At 40.5% G+C, this 24,180-nt stretch overlaps 1 protein-coding gene across 1 annotated transcript in view; it reads right to left on the bottom strand.

Annotated features, from left to right (window-relative positions):
• Positions 1-24,180, bottom strand: part of astn1 (astrotactin 1) — a gene marked incomplete at its 5' end in the record, with an annotated part of 409,253 nt that overhangs the window by 305,899 nt on the left and 79,174 nt on the right. Inside the window, 4 exons of the mRNA XM_084545838.1 lie at positions 637-786; positions 4,200-4,342; positions 4,711-4,961; positions 22,897-23,078. Of these exons, the coding sequence (XP_084401964.1) occupies positions 637-786; positions 4,200-4,342; positions 4,711-4,961; positions 22,897-23,078 (726 nt within the window). The remainder of the gene's footprint in view (positions 1-636; positions 787-4,199; positions 4,343-4,710; positions 4,962-22,896; positions 23,079-24,180) is intronic.

Genomic DNA, 24,180 nt, shown 5'->3' with positions numbered 1-24,180 from the left:
ATCTTAGCCTCACTGTAACTTAAAATCTGAAACAAATTTTTGAAGAGTTGTGGTTGGGTTAAACAAGTATAAAGACCATCATTTTAGTTGATAGCAACTAAAAGCTAGCTTGCAGACGGATGTTGTAAAGGAAGCAGGGTTTACATCGCAGTTATTCTTAATGTTATGTGAAATCACTGACAAAAGCAAAAAAAAACATCTTATATTAACGTTTGCAGGCTGCCCGGTATGACATTATGGGCGCCATGGAAATTGATAGAGCATCTCCTAGCAACAGCAGCTTTTGTTTTTCTGTCTGCAGATGTTATTTGAAACCACTCAGAGCCTCAAGACATTTTGTTCACAATTATGTCCACATTTTCTGTTTGTTTAACTTTTTCCTTTAATGTTCACTTATGACAAAAGTAAGAATTCAAATTTCGGTTTGATTTTAACATCTGCAAGGTCTCGCCATTCTGTCACTACTCTCATAAGAAAACATTTCAAATGGGATTTAGACGTATTTTCTAAAATACAATGGTTCAGTTCCTGTATCCTTGTATACATGTAAAGATACAACTTTGTATCTACATTAGCACTGGTGTTAAATATGAGCTATTTTCTTCTATTTTGTGTCAAACCGGTAGACTGACTCACCACGGGTGTTGCTGGAGAGACGCTTGCGTTGGCTGGTGGAGGTGTTGTGTGGAAGCAGGGTGTTCTGCTGGTGGTTGCTGTCGATGGGACTTGTGGCGATGATGTTGTCCTTGTATTTGTTCATAAGGGCCAACTTGGTGTTGTCACTCACTGCAGAAAAGTAGGATACAATTATAAAAATGGCGAAATGAAAACTAGAAGGAAAAAAAACTACACTATGTTTCTGAAAAAGAGAAAGCGCCCACTTTTTCATGTTGTCTTTGGCTAAATATAGGTTTTAAAAACACAATGTAGGAAGCATGAAGTCAAGTAATTCTAAGAAAACACATCCAGTATGTTGCGTCCCCACTTCCTTGCATTAGCCAAACTGACGCTATTTTCCCCTATGCTATTTTCCAAGGAATACGGCGGCGCCATCTTGCGAGTTTGAAGCCAGAGTCTGTGCAGTGCGGTCCGAGAGTGGAGCCACGTTATCGATGACCCGCCCACACTTCCTCCAGACTCACTTGTGTTCTTCTTTAATTAATACTGCGCCGTGCTCTACCTCCACCAGTTACAAAGAAATGTTGAATTGTATACTGTACTTGTACTTTTTCTTTCTTCCAACTCTCACAGTCCCACAGAACCGCTTCACGGAACGGTTGGCATGGCAACTTGTGGTCATCACACAATGTCACATCCTGCTGCTTTAGCGACAAATAACTAACTAAAACAAATCGTATCAGGAAAAATGGAAACTTGAGCATGCATCAGTATTATATTGACTACCTAAACTGACAGAAACCATCCTTTATTAAAAATTATTTGAAGTGTATTTTTGTTTTTTAGTTTGGCTCAAGTCCCATCCATTAACATGGTGGGTGTGGAGCTTGTGACCTATACTGCAGCCAGACACCAGGGGGAGCTCTACTTGCTTTGGCTTTGGACCCAAAATTATCCTTAAGTATAGGACTAATTTAGCATTTTAATGGACAAAGTTCCATTTATATTGTGTAACATTTAAAGAAGAGATATGTGTTACATCAAAGCAGCAACACTTGTGGATATACTGCAAGCTAACCTCATATCGAAGCAATTTAGATTTCATAAGGGCCAAAAGAGATAACATAATTCTGATATTCACTTGTTTATGTATGAATGACTATTCAGTTATTCTGAGAATAAAGGTCAGGACAGCCAAGATGTATTTACTAAAGTCTGTGTTATTGTAGTCTGAAATCCAGTGCTATTTTCTCAGTGACCTCTCCCATGTTTATATTGCTCAATATTCCATGCATGGCCAGCTGCCTGCATTTTCTATTTCTCTAGTTCATTGTATTACCCATCTTAAATGCATAATGCGCAGGATTACTGCGCTTCCATCAGCGCCGCGGCGGGCCTGTTTGGGTTTTATAGGTACACTGTGCGAGAGCGACATCACCGTAACTGATCTCTTAATGAATTGGAGCGCTGAATCTCCTGTTAATTGAAATTCAGAGGGTATATACGGTACCTGCATCAAAAACTACATTTACTAAAACAAATTTGTGGCAATCGTGCAAGCGTTTTGGTGTGATTTCAAGTATGAAGAATAAACTCGTTGATAGAAAGCCTGCATATTTGACGTTTGTATCCAATGTGCAGTCTACATCCAGAACTAATAGTGTCGCATTGATTATGAAAACAAATGAAAAAGTGGCTTCATTGAGTTACACTGGCTAAACATTCTCAGCATTCATGTTTGTGAAAATCTCCTTATTATCCTCCATCATTCGCTTTATATTCATACCGATTACTTCTTGCCCAGGAAAGAAATAAAACTTGTTATGGGTGTTGAACTAAAGATCCTATGAGTTTTATTTAGATTTGCACTGCAATTACTGAAGCTGCTTTAATATAATTATACTGTCCTCCACTATTAGCAAATGTAACCTTTCTGACATGGTCTATAATAACTTTTTCGAGGGAAGAAAAGAAAAGAACGAAGAAAAATAATTTTACTCATTAGATTCGCATCACCTTCTGCCACATCAAGTAGTAGTTAGTTTACAGTATTAACTTATCAAAGAAAGTTTTATAGCGGAGGAAGTTGTGGCAGTTGTTGTCAGTGCATTGAAGTTTTGTCCTAAGATTTGTCAGAGTAAGCAAGTAATCTTGTTTGGGTTTCTGGATGTTTCCTGTTTTTTGTTTTTTTAAACAATCCCTTACCTTGTTAGCTTCACTTCCTGCCCTTGTCCTTTTGCCTAATGGAAATTATTTATATGTGTTCTGGTTTGTACATCATCAGTCACTGTACTACTGTTCCAATTCGAAGTAGATATCTGACCAGATACAGTCCAAATACCGAATGTGTACTTGTCCTTTCACTGTATTGACGACGCATTGTGAGGTAACTTGTGTGGACTAGGTACAGCCAGGTATCCCAGAATGCATTTCGTATTCAAGTATGCTGCTTCCCATCCTCCAGACGGGAGGCTCATTTTCAAGTCCAAACTACCGAGTAGGCAAATCCGGTGTTCGCATACTGAACGTCCTGTGTGATAGTTTGCTCCCCCCTCATGGGTTTCACCCGTGTTTCATTACCCCCATTAGTTTCATGTGCATATATTGTGCGTTATCTTCCTGGATGTTCCTGTTGTGCGTACCTGAAGTTGGACCTAAAAATGAGTCAATGCACCCTATACTACAAATGTTCTCAGTTGCTGTAGTGGAGACACACAAAAGATGATACTTATTCCAGGAGTTCCAGGAACTGTCAAAAGTTCTCATATTGTGTCTTATGTTAAAAAATACTTTTAAAGCTTCACAACCAGAAGAGACATGGAAATGTTTGCACTAATGTCAAGTCATGTTTCTGCTTTGCTACGGGAATTCAAGGAATTGTCTAATTGTCTTCACAGGGGACCAAAGATATTAATTCGGTAAAAATAAGATACAGGGATATAGTATCATGTAGATCTGATCATGTGCTCTATAAACAGATCAAAAGAATGTCCATACAGCAAATATCACCTTTATGACAATGCACATCAGGTCTTAGGCTGGGCAGAAGTACCAAATCCTGCCTAGCCTAGCTTTAGCATGCTGCCTAGCCTAGCCTTTGCACGCTGCCTAGCCTAGCTTCAGCAGGCAGCCTAGGCTAGCTTAAGCATCAAAGCTGCATTCACTGATCACCAAGTCATGTTAGGACAGGGATTCTAATATGCTGGCTTTGAAAGTAACTGCTAGCCAACAGTTACGACATGTTGTGCAAGACGCAGAGCAGCATTAGCATTCATTTGAAGCGTCTGCTCCTTGGTTGGGCTTTTAATATAAAGTGAATTTCTTTAAGCTTTTTCTCCTGAAAGCTGTTAACTATAAAGTGTAAGAATGGGCCATTCAGTAAACATTCTCCAGAGATCAGAAGCTGAAAAGCTACAGTAAAAAGCAACTCTGCAGCAAATCATCCGAGTTGAGGACTAAAAACTACCCCTTTCACATTATATCTAGTCTGTCCCATCTATTGTTAACAGAAGACATATTTAGTGCAGCTTTAGGGCATTTATTCATGTCTGACCAGGCGGTTTGACCATCAGTCAACTTACCAGGTGTAAGGTCCATATTATTCTTGTCATTACAGCCCTGGAGGGAGTCCAGTGTACGGGTGACTTGGCTGGAAAATTCCTCCCCACCATTCATACACTCCCGCTGCAGATGGTGACGCAGGTCTGTGATGTCGTACTCATACCTGGGGACGAGGTTGAAATCAGTCAGCGTAACATTATCTCAACGTATCTAAATTGGAGTACATGCCACTAAGCGGCTGATTTGCTTGATGAAGCAGAGATTTCCAAGTGTGACAGAATGAAGTGAGAAGGTAAAGACATCTTTAAGCTTATTCCAAACTACAAGCGTGCAGCATGCAATCTGAATTATTGTAAGAGCTTTCTAAACTCGGATAATGTCAAATGTGAAATAACAAACCAAATTCACTCATTATTCATCTCAGTAATACTGTCTGTTTGCTTTCAGCTCATGCAAGTGAATATGTTTTGTATTTAACTATTTCAGACTACATACAACCACTCCCTATATCCACTCAAACACTGCTTGTACCCATCCAGAATTGGTGTCTCTCGGATGCTGAGGGTACCGCTGGAGTTTGGCCCCTGACCCCGGGAATTCCTCAAGCTCTCTCGGGCCTGGCCTCCCATCAGCACTGATGGGATGTAGTGGATCTCATTAGCCGCCTCGGCGCTGGCACTCTTCTGGGGCTGTGGGATGCGGCGGCGCTTACACCAGCGCCTGCGAGTGTATAGGATCAGGACCAGGCACAGGATGGACAGCAGGAGGGCGATCATCCCGCCCTGAGGGGAGGAGGGTGGCGTTTGGGGAAAAAAAAAAGGGAGAGAGGAGAAAGAAGCGGTGAGGGGTAAGCAGAGAGAACAGAGAGTCAAAGGCGAGAACAGAGTCAGAGAATCTTGCCAAGTAGAATATGGATCAAAGTCAAAGTCATGACGCCATCAGCACAATTTGAGAAAGGCTCAGCTACAATTTCACGAATAATGCCTACAGTGTTTTTAAATTACAGTAGCTCTCAAGCTACTGTTCAACCATTTCACCTTGAAAGTAAGTATAAGTTCAGAACATGACTCGTGACGGATGTGTGCTTATGTAAGGCCGTATTAAATGTGTCAGCAGTTACAAAGAAAATCCCCACTTAAATCCCGGAGATCTGTGCCCAGGTCACTACCAAGCAGTTCCCTAAACTTTTAATTAATAGTTTGACTGTTCTGAAAATACACGTGTTCACTTTGTTGCTGACAGACAGGTGAGATGATTAAATACACCAACGTGTTTCAATACTATGTCACAAGCCAGTTGTCGGTTAGCTTAACTTGACACATTCTGCTTAAATAATAATAAACAGATAGCCAGGCTCACTAATTAAAGTGCTACATCTTTCTAGGCCACACTAAAGCCAATGTCTAAATATAAAGAAGTTGTGGTTTCAAGGTTTTCAAGATGTACGCCAAACAGTTTCAATTTTACACACTCCACACTTTTGTTTCTGCATCTGGCTTCATTTTAGAAACGGATGGATATTAGTGAACAGTGCTTAGCAGCCATTATTAAGTTTATCTGTGGTTAATTGCATGAAATGTTTGCTAAAGCCTGCACGCTTAAGTGAACTTAACCATTTTTTTTTTTTTTCACTCTGTGATTTTGTACAGAACTAATTGTACGCCTTGTCTTGTAATTGGGACTTACTACCTCATAATTAACAGATCTCACATTTACAAGACCCAGACTTTGTAAATTATGGGAAAATTTAAATGTGGTTATCAGTCATGCATATATGGCTAATTTTCTGTCACATAAAGAATATGACTTGAGTATCAGTTATGTTACATCATGCATTGAAAGTCTTCACCTCTGTCAACAGTACATTATTTAATGGAAAGAGTCAGACTAAGGTTGCCATGGATATCGTGTATTGCATTGCAAGGTGCAGTATGTAATTATTTGGTATTTACCATTAGATGGACTGACAGTCATCACTGATTTACACCGACGCTGACATTTATTTTAAACCTGATGATTCAGGAACAGTCTGGAAAATTAGGTACACCGATTAATCTTGTTGTTCTATGTATGAGAAAAGCATGCCAGTCTTTTTCAATTTTCGGATTTCATCTGCATTTTGACTCCGGTGATACCTTAAAGAAAAAAAAAAAACTGAACAAAGAGCATCAAAATGTGTTCACCAGGTAAAAAGTCAAGTTCCAATAAACTGGAATCATTATTTATAAGTTGCCACCACCGTTATCTCTTCGGAGCTCGAACAAGCAGCCGTGTGATAAACACGGGTCCATTTTGCATCACAAAAAGAAAGCGTGCTCTGCTGACTGTCTGTGGAAATACAGAAGATAGAAGTCGATTGTGACATTGAATATCATGTCGTCCATGTACTCCAGGAAGCACTGATACCAGATGACTGGGTCAGGTCATATGACTGCTTTCATTTTGTTCCTTTTCTCTGTGATTTTAATGGCGGTCGATGGGGTAAAGGGAAGCCACAGTATCTAGACCGGCGGAGGACTGGGAGAAGGAACAAGATGGACAGATGAAGGACAATCAGTCAGCCCTGAGGACAGGCTAGCAGCGTGGACAGAGACAGAATCAGGCAGAAACTGGGAAGAAAGTGAACCAGTGAGAGGGGGAGAGTTAAAGACGGAGCAGAAGAAGGCGAGAACAGAGTCAGAGAACCCTGCCAAGAAGCAGGTTTGTATCAAAGTCAAGGCAAGTCAAAAGTACACAGGCTGTGGAAACGCAGGAGAATGAGAGAGCGATTGCCGGTTTGAATATCATCCCATATCTCATCTGTAAATAAAGGCAACAAGCAGTTCCATTTCACTTATTCTTCATCTAATGCCATTATTAACATTTTTAAGGTTACTGAAATGATGTTAGAGAGAGGCAGGAAAGACGAGAGACATGGGCGTAATGCACACTTAAACACATAACATTACATGTACAGTTGGTGTGCGCTATTTGCCATTTCACTGTGTCCAATCGGATGCTGGCCAGCTGAGCTCAATCAAATAAATCTAAATCAGGTCCATTATGCAATTTGGAAAATGTCAAAAATAGTTATGGAAATGTCAAGGTGACAGCACGGCGAGAGACAGACAGCAGCAATTTGCCTCCGGAGAGACAAAGAGTGAATCCTTCACGGTCAGAGTATTCATAAATTAGCACAAATAAATTGGATGAGCTCTCCCTCCGGCCGTGTGTGCACACAGGTGTTTCTGTTGTTACTGACTGTACTGCACTGCCATTGACACAAAGTGATCCAAAATGTTATTTATTTTTACTCTTCAGTATGGCCAGTGTGAATCATTTAAATGCATAAACAGGTAGCCGACCATAGTCCGGCCAAAACACTAAAAAACTTGGGTTAAGTGAAAATGTTTGCAAAAGAAAGAAAGAAAAGGAAAAAAAAAAAATAGAATTGAACAGTATCTGCTCAGTCAAACCAGTTGAGTTATGGGAAGATAAGCAAATGTGATGAAATGGAAAAACGGATCATAATCAGTAATTTACATAAAAGAATCCCTTTTCAAACAGGCTGAATAAAAATGGGGTTTCAGTTGCTCATATTAATTTAAACTGGCAAATGTAGAGGCCTATTTGCATAAGTTGTTTGCTTAATCTGCACAGTCAAGGGCATCAACAAATGACACCATGATATGGGCCTCTTATGCAGTAAATCTACATGCACAGTGGTCAGAAAGGAGACCTGCCTGAGCCACTGGCTGTGTAATGATTCCATTTTCAGCACTTTGAAAGTCACTGATGAAGCCCCCTATCCACACTCAAATAAAACAATGACTATGACCTCGGGAAAAGTTCTTTGCCAGCCAGAAAGACACTGACCAAACCGCCTCTTAAGACTCAAGAAGACAGATTTTAGTATGTTGTGAGTCATGCAATGAGACAATACGAAGCCATTCATTTGCATTTGACCAATTTAATGCATTACACGAGTGAACACTTAAAACTCCACTGATAAATATTTTTCCATCAACAAATGGTCATATGACTTTGTGTACTGTGATTCACAGAGACAAACTTTCTGTCAAGAATCGACCAACTCTCCAGTTACACCCTTTGTGTTCTTTAACTCGGTCTTGACACTGTCTCAAGCTGCTCAGCATGTTGGAGCATTTAGCTGCCAGATATCTTTCGCCAGAGTTTGGTGGACGCCAAAACGGAGGCAGAAGGAGAGAGAGCGCTGAAGCAGATTTTGCCTGCAGTGATGCTTCCTCCTGGCTACTGGAGAATCCCTAAAGCGCGTAGTGTGAGCAATTATTTCACGAGAAGCTAATATGACATGAAATCTGATACATTTAGTATGACATTCCCTCTTTGTCGGCCCTTGATCTGACTTTCCCTGCTGAGCTGCAGTGGAAGAACAAGAACGGTAAGAGGGAATTTTGAACTAACACATCCAGCTCCAACTGTTGAAGCCACATTGACTTCAAATAAAATAACCAACATTACTACCTACTCTTTGAAACAGAAAAAAAAGTCAAATATGAACGTAGCAATAATAGCAAGAAAAAACATGTTTCAGTGCTTATGTGTTAAGGCTGGTTTGAAAAGTTGCAAAGCCTAGACTTTTTTCTTGTTGTTTTTGTGCCTTTTTTCCTTCATTAGTCACATAACCTTGTTTGTTAAAAAACTGAATGTTAACATTCTCATCCATCATCGTCTGATCTGTTCCAAATTCCTTCTGCAATTAGCGGAGTACAGTCAGAGAACAGTTCTCGGTGGCTAGAAGGCCACATTGCGACAGAGTGTAAGGCAAGTCCTCCAATAAGCTTGGAACAACCGACCAGTCAAGGCCCCTGAGAAACTGTCCTCAGCCGTACCCAGGTGAATAGCGCGGGGCATCCCAAACAGTGATTCGATTTTTATTTCTGTTTCGGATGAAGTTATACGATAAATAAAATCTATTTGCAGCATTATTTTGAGTGCATGCTCAAATTATTTTTAGTGCCTAAACCCAGGTTCAGACGGTCCAGCTGTTCACAGCAGATGCCCATAACTCTGTGCTTGTCAGCAGGAGATTCAAATCCTCTGCTCTGTGTGGAGCTGAAAGTGATGTCAGGGTTTCACAACATAAAGCTTTTATGTGTTCCTGGATAACAACTGTAAACAAATGTCCTCTTCTGGGGTGCCTAAACTGTGGGGAAATAATACTGGGAAAATTGGCAGGGAAATCAAAGCACTGTGTGTTCACTGCATCTCTTACCATAACGAGATCATTAATATCATACATATTATTTATATAGCTTAATAATAATAGATTATCAGTGTATTTTCTTGGAGAAAATAGACCAGACACTGAAACTACCACTGCAGGTTGGAAGCCATCTGCAGAGGGTCCTGTCTGTAAAGCCTAGTTAGTTAACATGGGTGCTGAAAGAAAGTGGTCTACTCTCTGAACCCGCTGTAAAACATTGCCTGGTGTGGTAGCATGTGAGCCAGACCAACCTCCTCTCCCAAACACTTTTGTGGTGGAAAGCTGGTTGCTCTGCAGTGAACTGATTCTGTTTTGGCAAAGATCTGCCAAGTAAAGCCAGGCGTGGATGGTCTTGATGAGGTGACATTTTCCATGCATGTCATCTAAGCACTGTAGAGTTGAATTTGAAAATGCCTCTGACTGGTTGTTGGACTGTCCAACTGCATGCATATTTTTTTTTCTCTTTATCATTTGAAACATTCCCCATAATGAAATCCAAATGGAGTCAAATCGGAGCTGAAAGTTTTGTTAACTTGAAAAAAAAAAAAATCTAAAATTTCAATCTTGAACTTGATTTGGCGTGGGGGGCGTGGCCTAAACTGAGAGGGGTGTGGAATCATGGGTGGCAGCATGACAAAGACGGCTGAGGACCTTCCTCGATTGCGCTGCCTTCAGGAAACATGGGTATTACGAAACACTTTCTATAAAATCGTATTCACCTGACAAAAGTTGCGTTTAGCCGTACAAAATCAGTGCGGTCGCTGTTGTTCATGCTTTCATTCTCCTGTCAAAATGATGGAAAAGACTCTGACCTTCTCTGGCATTCATCTAAAATTCATACTTCTTAAGTAATATTCAAAGCAGTGTGTGTAAGTGGTATGACCAAGTGTGTATACAGCGTGTTCATATCAATTACAAGTGAGATGAACGACTAAAAAGCATCTATTGTTGACAGCCAGGATAAAGATGTCAGAAGATGTCAGAGTAATGGTCCAACACAGAGGTGAGTGGGTGTCAGTGCTCTTGGGGGTGGAATTTCAGTGGGATGGATTTCAGTTCCTTTTTTGTTGTTGCTGTTGTCTAAATTAGACATCTTTTCTCTCTAAAACAAGCCTGAGCATATTCTCATATTGGCTGTACTTCATTTATGTCATAAAGCAATGTGGTGTGACTAACGTGGTAAAAAAAAGTTAAGGAATTTTTAAATTTAATGATCGAGCACATAAAAATAAAAGTATTAGAATTACCGGTTCAGTGTTACGTAGCCCTATTGTTTCATTCATCCCTGAGTAGTCTATAACAAGATGTCAAATGTCAAGTGCTTCAAATGGTTCTCAATCAAATCTGCCTCAGCGACAAATGTAATTCTAACCCATCAACCTGCATTAGCGCTCATGCGTGGAAGGGGCTAATACAGGCGATATGGGGAAAAAAAAACTGTTTAATGCCAGGCATTACTTGGAATCAAAGTGAGGACTAAGTGGACTGTGTTCTCTTATAGAGCCAATAAAACCAAACCACACATTAAAGCATGCCAGAGCTCCAGTCCCATAATCCACTTACTAACGGATGAGGATGATGTTATAATGGCACCAGTGCTCCTTACGACTTACGCTCCTGTCATGTAAGTCCTGAATGGAAGAGAGAAGACATGGCCTTTCTCAGGCTGACAGAGCAGGCATGGTATTAGGGCTGAGCTATCAATCTGTCACTTAGTCTCTGGATGCGAGGCATTAAGAATCAGGAAGGCGGAAAGATCTTGACTAACTGACAGCTACAAGATAGCAAAAGGAAGTTTCTTGCATGGAATATAATAAACCTTATCTTTGGCAAAAAGGGCCACTGATTGAATTTGATGTCAAGATACAATATTAATGATAGAAACCAACCGTATTCAAACACTGAATTCTTTCATGCATTTGTTTTTACGTTAGCTCCAAGGGTTCCAGGGTTAAAGCAAATGAAATGTAAATTTCAATGAAATGAAATAAATCCTGAATTGGTGGGATTTCTTTTTTCTTTTTTTCTTTTTTTTTTGCATTAAGCTTTATGATCCGGTGCTGATTCTGACATTGAACAAATGTGAAAGTCACAGCCCCATTTCACACACAAGGGTTTCTCCACTGGAAATGAGTATTAATGATACAACTGGCTTATATCATTTAATTCAATTTGGTGAATTTCACAAAAGCTAATATAGCATGAAGACGCTCCATGGGGTGTTGGGGTGTTATTGTAAACTCTATCATGGTTGCAAATGCAGTTGTAATTGTAGAAGTTGCAAATGGTTGAAAAGTGATTTAAGATGAAAAGACTTTAAATCCACCGCATGTGGATGTTATTTTTTTTTTAACGAGATCATGAGGTTAGCTGATGCCATATGTTATTATTCATAGAAACATGAAACAATCAAATAAAAACTGAATCGGCCTATGTGTTGTCTTGAATCAATTTATGTCAAAGCTGGAACAAGTTTCTACTCTGACAAGCAAACATGCCTGTGTGTCATTCGGAGCAATTATCATGTCTGTCATCTGTCAGAGAGGGATGGTAATGTCAATTTGTCAGTCTGTTCAGACATTTTGCTCCTGGCTGGAATATCTCAACAAATAATCATTGGAAATTTGTGCTTCTAAGATGGTTTGTGAGCTTCATGGGAAGCGAGAACAAATGTCACACTATCGCGCTGTGTATTTAATTGGTGGGGTGACGGGTTATCTGTCGTCAAGTAGCTATATTTATAACAATATTAGATCTGATTGATTTAGCTCAGCAGTGGACTGATGGCAATTTACTTTAAAGAAAATAATAGTATCACGTCACTATATGAGGGGGAAAAAGAAAAACATGACTTTTGTACCTGTGTCTTCTGGTTGGTTCTGTGGGTGGTAATTGGAATGTATTTTTGTTCGCAGTCATCTTTTTTTCATACTAAAGTGCCTCTGCAGGACTAGACGCCTTAGCCTACGCACGTAGCCTACGCCGGTGTGAGCCATTTATACTTGCACGCTCGTCAGTATGGCTCGCTCTGTAACAGCGGCACCCAAATACTAGTCAACGCTGTGTCTTTTTTGCCAGACGGGTTAATTTTTGTTCCTAATTCCTGCTTCACTTTCTACTCCCTGCTTCACATTCAACAATACCAACTGAAGCTTTCACAGAAATTTCACCAAAGACGAGCCGTGCAAATGCTTGTACCTTAAAGCTTCCTCAGTCAATCCTTCTTCGGTGTGGTCCACCTTCACTGATCCAAAATAATCAGTTGGAGAATTGTGGAGATGGACAAGCATCTGGAAGTAGTAACACGAAAATACGCTACTACCAAGCGGACCAATCAGGCTACGGCGTTAGGGTCTGCATAGGGTCTGGGCTGTTGCTGTAGCTACGGCGTCAAATTGACGTAGAAGCATAAACAGGTACTAAAGTTACATTTAAAATCGCTTTGACTATAGTAGTCGTGAAAATACATTTGCTAGAATCTCTCAATTCACCCAAACTCCTTTAAAGAAATATAACTGTTTCGCACACTTCACAGTAAAGGTAAAGACATCCAATTATTTAACAAATGTCTTTAATGGGCAGGAGTACGGCTGCCACTTACAGTCTTGCTAGGTCAACAGGAAGTATGAGACAGTAACACTGACAGGATTTACATGCACAGAGTGACCCAGCTATTGGCCATACTGCCATTAAGGTCTTATTGGGGTTAAACTCCTGACGTGCCCCTCTGACACAACGAGATTGAGTGTCCCCGAGACCACTCCAAGTAACATGCGGTATTGTGTCCGCAGACAGAACTGCTCAGCAGCAAACCCGGGGACTAAAATGTTGTCTCCAAGCTGCTTTATCTATTTTTCATTGAGCAAGTCACCTCTAAGAATGGTGGGGCATTTGCTTGTTGGAATGTTTTTTCTAACATCAAAATCTAAGCAGAAAGTCTGCAAGATGGAGTGTGTGTTAGCAGACCATGGAACTTTTCCATAGCACAATAAAGTAGCACAACACAATATTTTATAACAAACCATGCATTTGAGCTAGGTTACTGAGGCAACAATTACTAGTAATCTAGTGACAGAATTAAATGAAATGCATTGGAGGGGAAGACATGGCAAGTGGATACCAACTGGGGAGAATACAATGGTGATCAATGGTGACAACAATAGTTTTAGTGTCTATTCAAGACATTATTGGACTCATTGGTAGTAGGTTTCAGTCGTCTGTGCACCAGGTCCTCAGAGTGCTGTATTAATGGTAACACATAAGTATCCAGGCTGCAAAACATAAAATCTTACTGTTATGTTTGCATGTGTAAATATAAACTAAATGAAAAGATGATGCAAATATATTAGAAACACAGTGTGGCTTCCGCTGGATTCAAACTGAACTTCTACAGTAATGTGGCGTACACTTCTCCTGGATAAATGTGCCCACTAACTGGCATGCACAGCTTTATTTTTACAGTAACCATTAAAACTACCAAAACAGCAATTAAAATTCAGCTAGGTTAAAAGGGATTTGCATAGCATTTCAAATTTGAACCGCTCAACCATTGCTGTAGGAGATAGGAGTCCTGAGGATGCTGCAGCACCCACCCTGTCCAGGTGGCTGATGAGATTAAGACGGCGTCTCCTGCATGAACGACATACTGATGATCATTTTCAGCGGCGCTTTAAAAATGTTGCATTGTCACAGCTTGTTTCTGGTGACAAATGCCCTATTCAGACTGACACAATAACAAGGGATAAAGCCATGTTGGGATCTAATAAGAGTCAATCTAGGTCAGCCGGGCCTGCTTCACGACCCCCCTCTTGACTCGGCTTGAACTGAGCTGAGGGGCTGACAGGGAATGTGGCCGGATATGAATGCTTAGCATAAATAAGCTTAGATCCACATTGCTTGCAATCTTTTTTTTAATTTATAATAATATATCATGAAGGAAGAGCGTTCTTTACCCGCTCAACATATTTGTTTACATTTACAACTACATGCCAATTGCAATAATTTTGTGAAGCAACATGCTAAGCCATCATAACTGCCACAACCATAATAGCATCTACAAGTGGTTTACATATATTCTCCAATATTTCATCTCATAACAGTTAGAAAAGGACTTTCTTTCATGTTGAAGTTTTGCTTTGCACATAGCCTTGCGTTAAACTTCCATTTAATCCTAAACTATATTTTGCAAGTCTCTCTCTATACACTGTGTGTATATATTCATATTCCGAATCTCAAATGTTTTACTAGTTCCATTTATTCTGTACAAATTCAAAACTCATTTTTACACTTGTTCGCGTGTGACTAATTAATTTGGTGGCCGCAAATTAGAGCTAGCGACTCATTGTGTGTCTACAAACACTCTGAAAATTAGAAGTGTACGGCAGAATGCAAGGAAAAGAATAGCACAGGTGTTCTGCACAAAACCTTATGATATTCAATTACTATTAGAATGGGGAACTGTAATGATTACTAAATTCAGATAACACAGAATGTCTTCTTCCAAGGAACAGAATGTCATCCAACCGCAAGAGATAATCACACTTTAAATATATTTTCACTAACTTGAGGACAACAAGTTTTGCCCCCCCCGCACATTCAGACGCTATTATTAGCTCTAGCTTTTCTTAATCACACCATCTTTTAACAACGAGAAACGAAACATCAGCCATTTATTGTTTTGGAAAAATAAAACTGACGACTATTTTTGACAGTGACTACTCTAAATTTGGAAAAAATAATTCATATGGCTTGCGTTTTGTTTTTGAAGCTCACTATGAACCACTTGCTCATTATAGAACCTGAATGCAATAAATGTCAATAAAACACGACAAGGTCGATGCTTTTAATCCTCAAACTGAATCCGAGAGATGTTACTGCACCTCTGATAAATACGTATCAAGGTCTTATTTACATGTATGGATTAAATTAAGGGAGGCGGGAGGAAACGTCTATTTGTAATTCAGTGGCCAGAGTGACCATGAACCAGCCTGAAAATGGGGAATTAAAAAAAATAAAAGCTACCTCTGCATCGAGTATTTTTTCCTGTCTGTATCGGAAATTAAATTGAGGCTTAAAGTCCAAGGTTCATTTTCTTTCAGTATAAAGCCAGTGTGGTGCCCTCTACATTTGCAAAGGGACAATAAACCAGCCAAGCAGCATGTAATGTTTCAGCTCTTATGCAAGTCTGATTTATTAAAAGCATGCTGTCTGCTTTATAAGACACTGGCCCTGGCAGAAATCCCAACAGAGAGCGGAAATTATTTGATGCCGACGCCATATCAAGTTCCACTGACTTTTCCTGTGCGCTCACTGAGGCTAGAGGACACGGGAATGGAGAGGAGAGAGGCACACATTAGGAAAATTAAACTTCATGGTTTGATGTTTAGGTCCCGTCTAATTTGTGCTCTCTGTGAATACTGAAGAAATGCATGCTGGGAGAAATGTGAGAACACTTAGCTCAGCTAACATGAAAGCGCCAATACTTCCAGAGAAAGGAAACGACAGCGTCCAAGTTCAAAGTGCTCACATTTACAGTTAAGGCTTTATGGTTTAAGTTGTAATAATTGGCCACTGTGGGGTTTCAGACCACCATACAAAATTGGAAGGGCAAGCATGTAAGATGCAAATGTATTTACAAAGGAGGCAGGCAAGGAGCAACATGTGCATACATCTAGATTTGAGTTTCCAACCATGTAAGAAATATTGGTTATACTGGTTATGAACAACTTTCACATAACACACAGTCTCGACTATATGAACTATATGAACAGCTTTAATGTAAGAAAACCTGTCATATTTTATTAACAGTGATATTCACTTTGCCCTGTTGTTTTTGTGGATAAACTAACCCATGGTGCTCTGTTGCCTGCATCAGAGATTCAGCAGCACTACAAACAGGCCAAGCATTTGGGCTGTGCGCCTTCCTCAGAGCCCCATAGGGAAGCTATGGATTGGTTTGTCTCGCTCGGCAGGTTTTTCAAAAACACGCCACGCTGTGATGCTCGGAGTGCAGCTCAGGAGGCTGGGATTCAGATGGGGCTACTGCTTTACAAGTGGTCAGGGCCGCATTGATTTAAGGTTTATACGATCAATGCTATCAACGCAGGTTTTAGGAGGGTCACCACATGAATGTCAATGTCCCGACGAGCTCAGCTGTGTCACGAGGACCGTCCCTTCCCATAAACCCTTGGGTGTTGTTGGTGTGCGCCTGAGAGAACACAGGAATTCTTTCTCTCTCATCTTAAAGGGCGAACATTTTAATTTTCTGTGAAATGTGGCACAAGTGCTGCTGCTGTGATTGCTGCCTGGGGACGAGGCAAGCGAAAGATCTCCCATTCACACTGACACATGGCATTAAAAGAAGACATAACAAAAGCAGAATTATTTTATGATAATTCTGACATGTCAGGAGGTTCTGACAATTTAGTTTGAACTCTAATTATATTGAAATTACTTTTATTGAAGATAATTTTGATAGGACACTCCATGGGTCAAATACAGATAAAGACTTTGGAGAAGAAAAAACTAAAAAGCTCTCAATATTTTTACTCAGTGACAGTGACAGTGATTAATCTAAAAGAAAACAAAAATAGATATGGCCCTGGATCATTTTTATTTAACATACTAGTCAGATAGAGATATATAGACTTTTTTAAAGCATATTTAAACACACCTTTATGCATTTAAATATATATTAATAATCTCAGAAATTGTACATTTTTGTTATTCTCAAATGTCCAGACACTGGACACTGAATATTGAACAGCATCATTGGGGCTTTGACACCAGAAACCAAGGTTGAATATCTCCATAGTGTATAGACTGTATGTACCTATGAACAATGCATCCCCATAGTAAGATCAGAAAGTAGCTAAAATATTAAGTAATAAACATACTTCTAGGAGACGGGTTGGACCGTATTAAACCCCATATGTATTTTGGAATTCCGGCACAAAGCAGACTAAAACAAAGGCCCAATCTGGCAGTATCTGCTGCCATTAACGTCAGACACCACACGGCCCCGACAGACTCGACTGCTCCTCGTCTCTTGGGTTGAGTGGGCACAGCGAGTTGTTTTTTCACACTACTGATCCACGGCAAACTTGTACCTCAAGGGCTTCGACACAGCTGAGGTACACAAAATCTGGAGATATTGCTGAAACTGTAAATCATCCAGCAAAATAAACAATGTCAGGAGCCGTGTGTTGCCCAAACTGCACTGTTCTTTCTTTAGGGCTGTGCCAGTACGTATAAAATAAAATGATTTTGTCTTACTTTACCTCTTCATTTAATAAAGTTTTTCCATCGGATTTCTACTTTTTTGTTTGGGTTTCACTGTGATGCCTGCACAAATTAAAAAAGTTGTTTTATGGCCTCTGAGGAAAAAACAACAGCTAAGAGAGGTTCAGAAAGGAGAAAAAAAAAAACATTTAATCTAAACCCTAAGATTGAAAATTTTAGGCTTTCATATAATGTAATTGACTCGGTTTGGTTTGGATGCCTCCATACTGTATGTGATGATTGGATTGATCCGTTGAGGCCCTGTGGCAAAACAGAAGCTGATTAAAATTTGGAAATTAAAAAGGGACAATGTGCATGAAAATGATACACTGGAGTCTAAGAGTCTCAACAGATAAACCTATCATGACACTTTGAAAACACGGTTCATGTTTTAAATATATAGTGTTTTTTATTTGTGTGCATCCCGCCGGAGAGTTGGGATTTGCTTTGTAGCCGTCCGTGACAGTAGGGTTCAAGCTGAAGCCGGGAATGTGCGTTTGAACCACCAGTGTCTCACCTGGTGTTGGTACAGGCGTACAAGGTTAGTCATCTATTATGGATGACCAGCCGCGGCCAGTGGAGGACACCCTGGTCACCTTGTTGGATGTGAATGCTCAGGGAGAAAGCTTTGAACCCAGCATGAGGAAGACTTCAACTTTAGAGCACAACACTTCAAAAACCCGCCAACTGAGCCACTGAAGATCTCCTGTCAAACCTCTTCATGTAAAGCTGCATTTAGAAAAATGACCTAAATTTTCAGGCAAAATTACAGCCTGGCTGTAGAAACAGACAATCATCATCTTTCTGGCTTTAGACACCAACTTTAATGAGATCTAACAGCATTCAAATACGTATATCTATCTGGAAATATAAGTAACAGGACACCTATTTTAATAATTGCTGTTTGTTTGTTTGTTTGTTTTTTGTTTGTTTTTTTAAATAATATTTCACACAAAATGTCAAACATTGTCTGGCTGTAACTTTTTCAGTTTCTGTATTGCAAACTGAATATATATTTTTTTTTTGGATGATAGTCTGGAAAAAAAAAAACAAAAAAAACAAACAACTGGATAAACCACTTTCTTGAAGTGAACTGGGACCACTGAGGAAATAATAACTATAATTAGTTGCAGTTCTATTCTAGCCTTGAAGCCCCACCGACTTCACTGGCTCACACAATTTCTTTCTGTGAAAAGTTACTCTGGGGTCACTCTGTCGGGAACTGATTATGCTCCAGCAAAGATCCGCTGGGCCAATCAAAATTTTGTTTGTGTGGGCTTGATGCAGTGATCAACAGAAGAGGAAAAACACATGTCCTCTAAGCGCCATAGAGTTACATTTGTTTGGAATAATATGGCTCTGATTGGCTGTAGGACTATCCAACTGAGTGCAGAGGTATTTTTTTTTTTCTCTGCATCAGTTGAAACTTGCCCCAAAATAACATCCTAAAGTGTTACCAGAACCATACTCTGATTAGAACCAAGTCTGGTTACACCAGATTAGTTAAATTCATACCATAGGCTACCTGTGGTTCTGAAGGTAGATATATTATCCATTAAATATTTTTTCCAATTCCCATTCCCATTTAATCAATCAATTTAATTGTTCTGCTATTCAGTCTGAACACAGCATTCATTATTACCTCTGGTTCAAGCCCCATTGTTGCACAAATGCAGTTTATCTTTTCCTTTCTCTCTGTGTATTGTGTGAGCACATACTTTGTGTGTTGAATGTGTCCCACTAATCATTGCATAGCAAACTAAAAGTCAGTAACCGATCAAAGTAAACAAAAATATAGCTCTGGCTGCAGTATAGGTCATAAGCTCCACCCCCCTCATGTTAGTGGATGGCACTTGGACCAAACTGAAACACTAACATACACGTCAAATATTTATTTATTTTTTCTTCCAAGGATGGCTTCAGTCATTTTAGGTAGTTAATATAATGCTGATGCATGTTCAAGTGTCCATTTTTCTAATAAGTTTCGTTTTAGTTATTATGGAAACAGGATGTGACATCATGATGACTACAAGTTGCCATGCCAACCACTCCGTGAAGTGGCCCCGTAGGACCGTGAGAGTTGGAAAAAAAATAAGTACAGTATATAATCCAACATCTCTTTGTAACTGGTGGAGGTAAAGCAGAGCGCAGTATTAATTAAACGAAAATGCGAGAGTCTGGAGGAAGTGTGGGCGGCTCATCAATAACGCGACTCTGCATGGTTCCACTCTCAGACCGTACTGCGCAGACTCTGGCTCCAATGCAAGGCAGTGAGAATGCATTGTTCATATTTATATACAGTCTATGGCACACATGTTTAAATGAATACATGGTTGCCATCTGATGCCTCGGCTCTCATATGGATTTTTCTGTTTACATCATTGAGCGACTATTCATTGTGCGTTCATGCCACAATCCGACATGCCTCAAATTGATATTGCACAGTCTGGCAGAGAGTCGTGACAAACATTTCATTAGACCTGTCTCACAAAGCGAGACATGCTGTGAAGTTAACCCCATCACCGTCAGACAGGTTGTCCAGTTGGACTGTTGTGTCGATGTCACCAGACTTTTTAGCTGCGCTCTTAAGTAAAATGTTGTAGGATGAAAAATGATGGACACAGAAAAAATGCATTTGAACTAAACTGTTATTATTCTTGCCGATACTCTTTCAACACTGCTGCTAATTCTTTCTTTTATAAAATTTTGTTGAAAATAACTTAATAATTTAATTTATTGATCCCATCTGGGTAAAACATTTTCTCTGCATTTAACCCATCAATTTTACACACACACACACACAATGTAACAGAGTTAAAATACACGGCTGTGGCTCAGTAGGTAGAGCGGGTTGTCCACGAACCAGAGGGTTAGCGGTTCGATCCCCGGAATGTGCCACATGCCGAAGTGTCCTTGAGCAAGACACTGAACCCCCAGTTGCTCCCAGTGCATGGCACTGGTGTGTGAATGTGTGTGAACGAATGGGTAGATGCGTCCATGACTGTAAAGCGCTTTGAGTGCCAATTGGTAGAAAAGCGCTATATAAAAGCAAGGCCATTTACCATTTACTTAATTGTAACACTTTTCAGTTTGTGAAATTGAATTGTCATTTAACTACGTTGAATGAGCCGAGGTACAGAAAGAGCAATAAGAAGGCTGTTTATGTGTTATGTGTAATAGCTTTGTGCAGGTAAATAAATGCTGGAACGTCATCCTCTGGGTCATGTATTTTTTTACGGTCTTATCACAACCTTTTCATGAGCAGTGAGCTGATACAGCTGCAGTGCCAGAGAAACGGTTTGGGGGTTAGGTGCTTGCTCAAGACACCTCAACCGTGGACATAGTGGGGATTGTAACCAGTGACCTTAGAGATCTCACAGGTTTGCTCTTCTAACCACTAACTCACAGCTGCCCTTCAAGACACTCACAGCTGTGCCTCACTGCTTTGTTCCACACAGATTGCCACTTGTGCCGAGTGCTACTGTCCTGCAGTCTCCTGTGACATCCAGCTGAAAGAGGACCAGTTACCGGTTTGTGTTTGAGCTAAAAAGCCCATAAAGCAGACTTCGCGGGACCTTTCCTGTATCTGCAAGGAGCAAGTGAACAAGTGACACAGCTTTGGATTTATAGGTCGGGGCCTCCAGCCGGGTGTCAAGCTGCAGCGGGGCATGGCCAGCACAGCGGCAACACCGCTTCCATCTGTTGTCATGGTCTGCTCATATCTGCATGCTAATCCTTCTCTCCCCACACCTTCCTGAAAACACCCCAGTGGCAGCACTGCCGCGGCAGCTCTTTCAGGATGAGGAATTAGCAGAGCAGGGAGCACAAAGACACAGACCTGAGCTTGATGGGATGTGAAATGCGGATAGAGCAGGGAGTAAAAATGTGAGATTAGTGGAAAATCAAAGAGGTAAGGAGCAGAACCTGCGCACTGGCTACCTCATTTCCACATAAAAATGTTGTCCCCACTCTAGCCCGAGCGCCTCGTAGATCCACTTGATGTTTGCTAATACATGCAAAACACGCCGAGGATAGTCAAGGTCAGTTATTTGTCATTCTGTGAAGGTCTGAAGGTCGATGGGTGTTGAAGTGTATCTCCCTGCCTCCATTCAGCAGATGTGGCTGCAGGCAAAAGTGTCCTCAAGCTGACTAATCATTTGTGTATGCAGCTATAATATGCTTTCAATGTCTGAAAATACATATCATCCATCAAAGCACGATTGTAATGTCTTTGGGCTGGAAAAGGGCACTGGGAGTAGGTGTGGCATATCTATGATCTAATAAATATACATTTCCTCAGGCAAGAGGAGGGAGCTGCGAGATCTAAGGATTCATTTCCTACTCTGCCGACATAGCAGATAAGGTTTAATACAGCGCATGAAAAATGTGCATTCCGCAGCTGAAATGTAGAACTTTATACATGGATGTTCAGCTGCCATAGTCTGTACAAACCCTCTCCGACATGAAAAAAACAGTAAAAGTTTACATCGCTAGAAAACCCATGGCACTGATGCAGGGGTCCGCCCGGACTCCTCCATGTCTTTACAGTTGTAACACGCCCTCACTCTGTGTCCGACATGTCCATGCCCTACGGCAGACTGCAGAACAGCAGGCTAGAGTGCATGTCACGCACTCAGTGTGTTCAGTATAAATAAATCTGCCAGCCGAGTGACAGTGGCAGAGAGTTTAGCCTGAGATACCATGCATACTGGGACAAAGAGGAGTTGTTACACCATAGAGTGAACTATAAGACACAGAGATGTTTTGTAAATGAAACAGCATTTGCCTCTAAAACAGCCATTGTTCCATGACTGACGCTTGCTGGATTTATCTGCTCCCTAAAACCTTTAGTCGGGAAAAAAAAAATCTCAGCAGTCAGCTGTTTCGTTTGGTATACGCAGGGAAACAAAAACACGGGGACATGTTATCTAGAAGATGATATCTTAGAGGATGTTTCAGCTTCAGGGAAAATAACCCAACCACTCTAAAAGAGCTTTATATATATATATATATCCATCTTAATGAAATACAAAAGTTGAAAACTATTCCATCCTCCAAGCCATTACCATTTTGAAAATCAAAGATCTTGGCCAATTAAAAAGTTATTTTGACTTTGTGTCAAAAGAAAGGAAACTCTGATATTAGATCATTACAGTTTCCATTTTTAGCTCCTTTGTGAAAAAACACAGCCCCAGAACAGAAAGTTTTACCATCACAGAGATGTGCAGGATGCGGAGCTCCTCCTTGGTAGAGTCGTTCGCCGGGTCTTCGGTCGGTTCTGGCAGGTTCAGGCTGCCATCCTGGTGGTGGATGTGGAACAGCAGGGTCCCGTTCTCCAGCCACTGCTGACGCCAGCGCACCAGAGGGATGTCCTCCGAGTTCCCAGAGATCTCTGCCACACACAAAGCCAAACAAAGGGGACTGAATGAGAAGCTTTCTGATTTTGCAGCACAGAATTCTCATACAACACTGATGATTGACTGAAAGTTGAAGCATTTACCAGAAAAGAGACACGTCTCATGTTGTGAGCAGTCAAAGGACAAGCAAGTGCAGGTTTAATTTACAAAAAAAAGTGTTTTATTTTAGCACATAACAGGAAAAGACCCTTAAAACAGACAGAACTAAAGCCTTGAGGCTAGCACAAGATGCTAAGTCAACAAACAAAATGAGGTAAGTTTAAATGGTACTTGTTGGTCAGACCATGACAAACACAGAGGGGGAAATGACAAAGATAATAACTTAAACTCAGTACAAAGAAACACAGATCCCCCTATGATTTGACAGCTCATGGTCTGGTCCACTGCCTGGGCCTCTGCATTTAACCAGGCTCCACCCTAAGCCTCCTCTTTTGCACACCTGATTTTTTAGCCTCTTAGCTCTGCCTCGGTTTTCAAACAATCCATGTGTAAATCTGCAATCACTTGAGATTATACACCATAAAAAGACTGTGGATTTTACAGAAACATAAATATAAAGAAAGGATTCCCAAATATACGCAACAGGATCTGTAGTTGATGTGCCTACCTGCCAGGAGGGATTTAACAACACATCTGATTGTTTGAATGAGTATACTGTTGAGCCGTATGCTGTTTGCTAACTCAAAAATAGTCAGGCTACAGCCATGTGGATACCCATTCAGGTACCACGGGAAATGAAGGAATATCCTCTTTCTTCACACAGAAAATCAACACATGAAAGGCAAGAAATGATCACACAGTTGTGGGGAATGGGGACGATGGAAGACAACATTCAAAGCTTATTGGAATGAGGAGACCTTGTGTGTTATCTTTGCTATGAACAACTGGACTAGAAAGACGGCTTCAAAATGTATGGACACCTGGACAATAAAAATGAAGCAACACTGTGGATGGACGGTTGGCATGGGGAAGAAGAAGCCACAATATCTCCAACCTAGGAAGGAGGATACAAGCAGCAGACATGGTGAGTCAACATCTAAGAGAATTCAATACCGTCAACTTATCTACAGTAACTAA

This window comes from Chelon labrosus (assembly GCF_963514085.1).
Source record: "Chelon labrosus genome assembly, chromosome: 6".
NCBI classification, from domain to species: Eukaryota; Metazoa; Chordata; class Actinopteri; order Mugiliformes; family Mugilidae; genus Chelon; species Chelon labrosus.
This window is presented reverse-complemented; position numbering and strand designations above follow the sequence as displayed.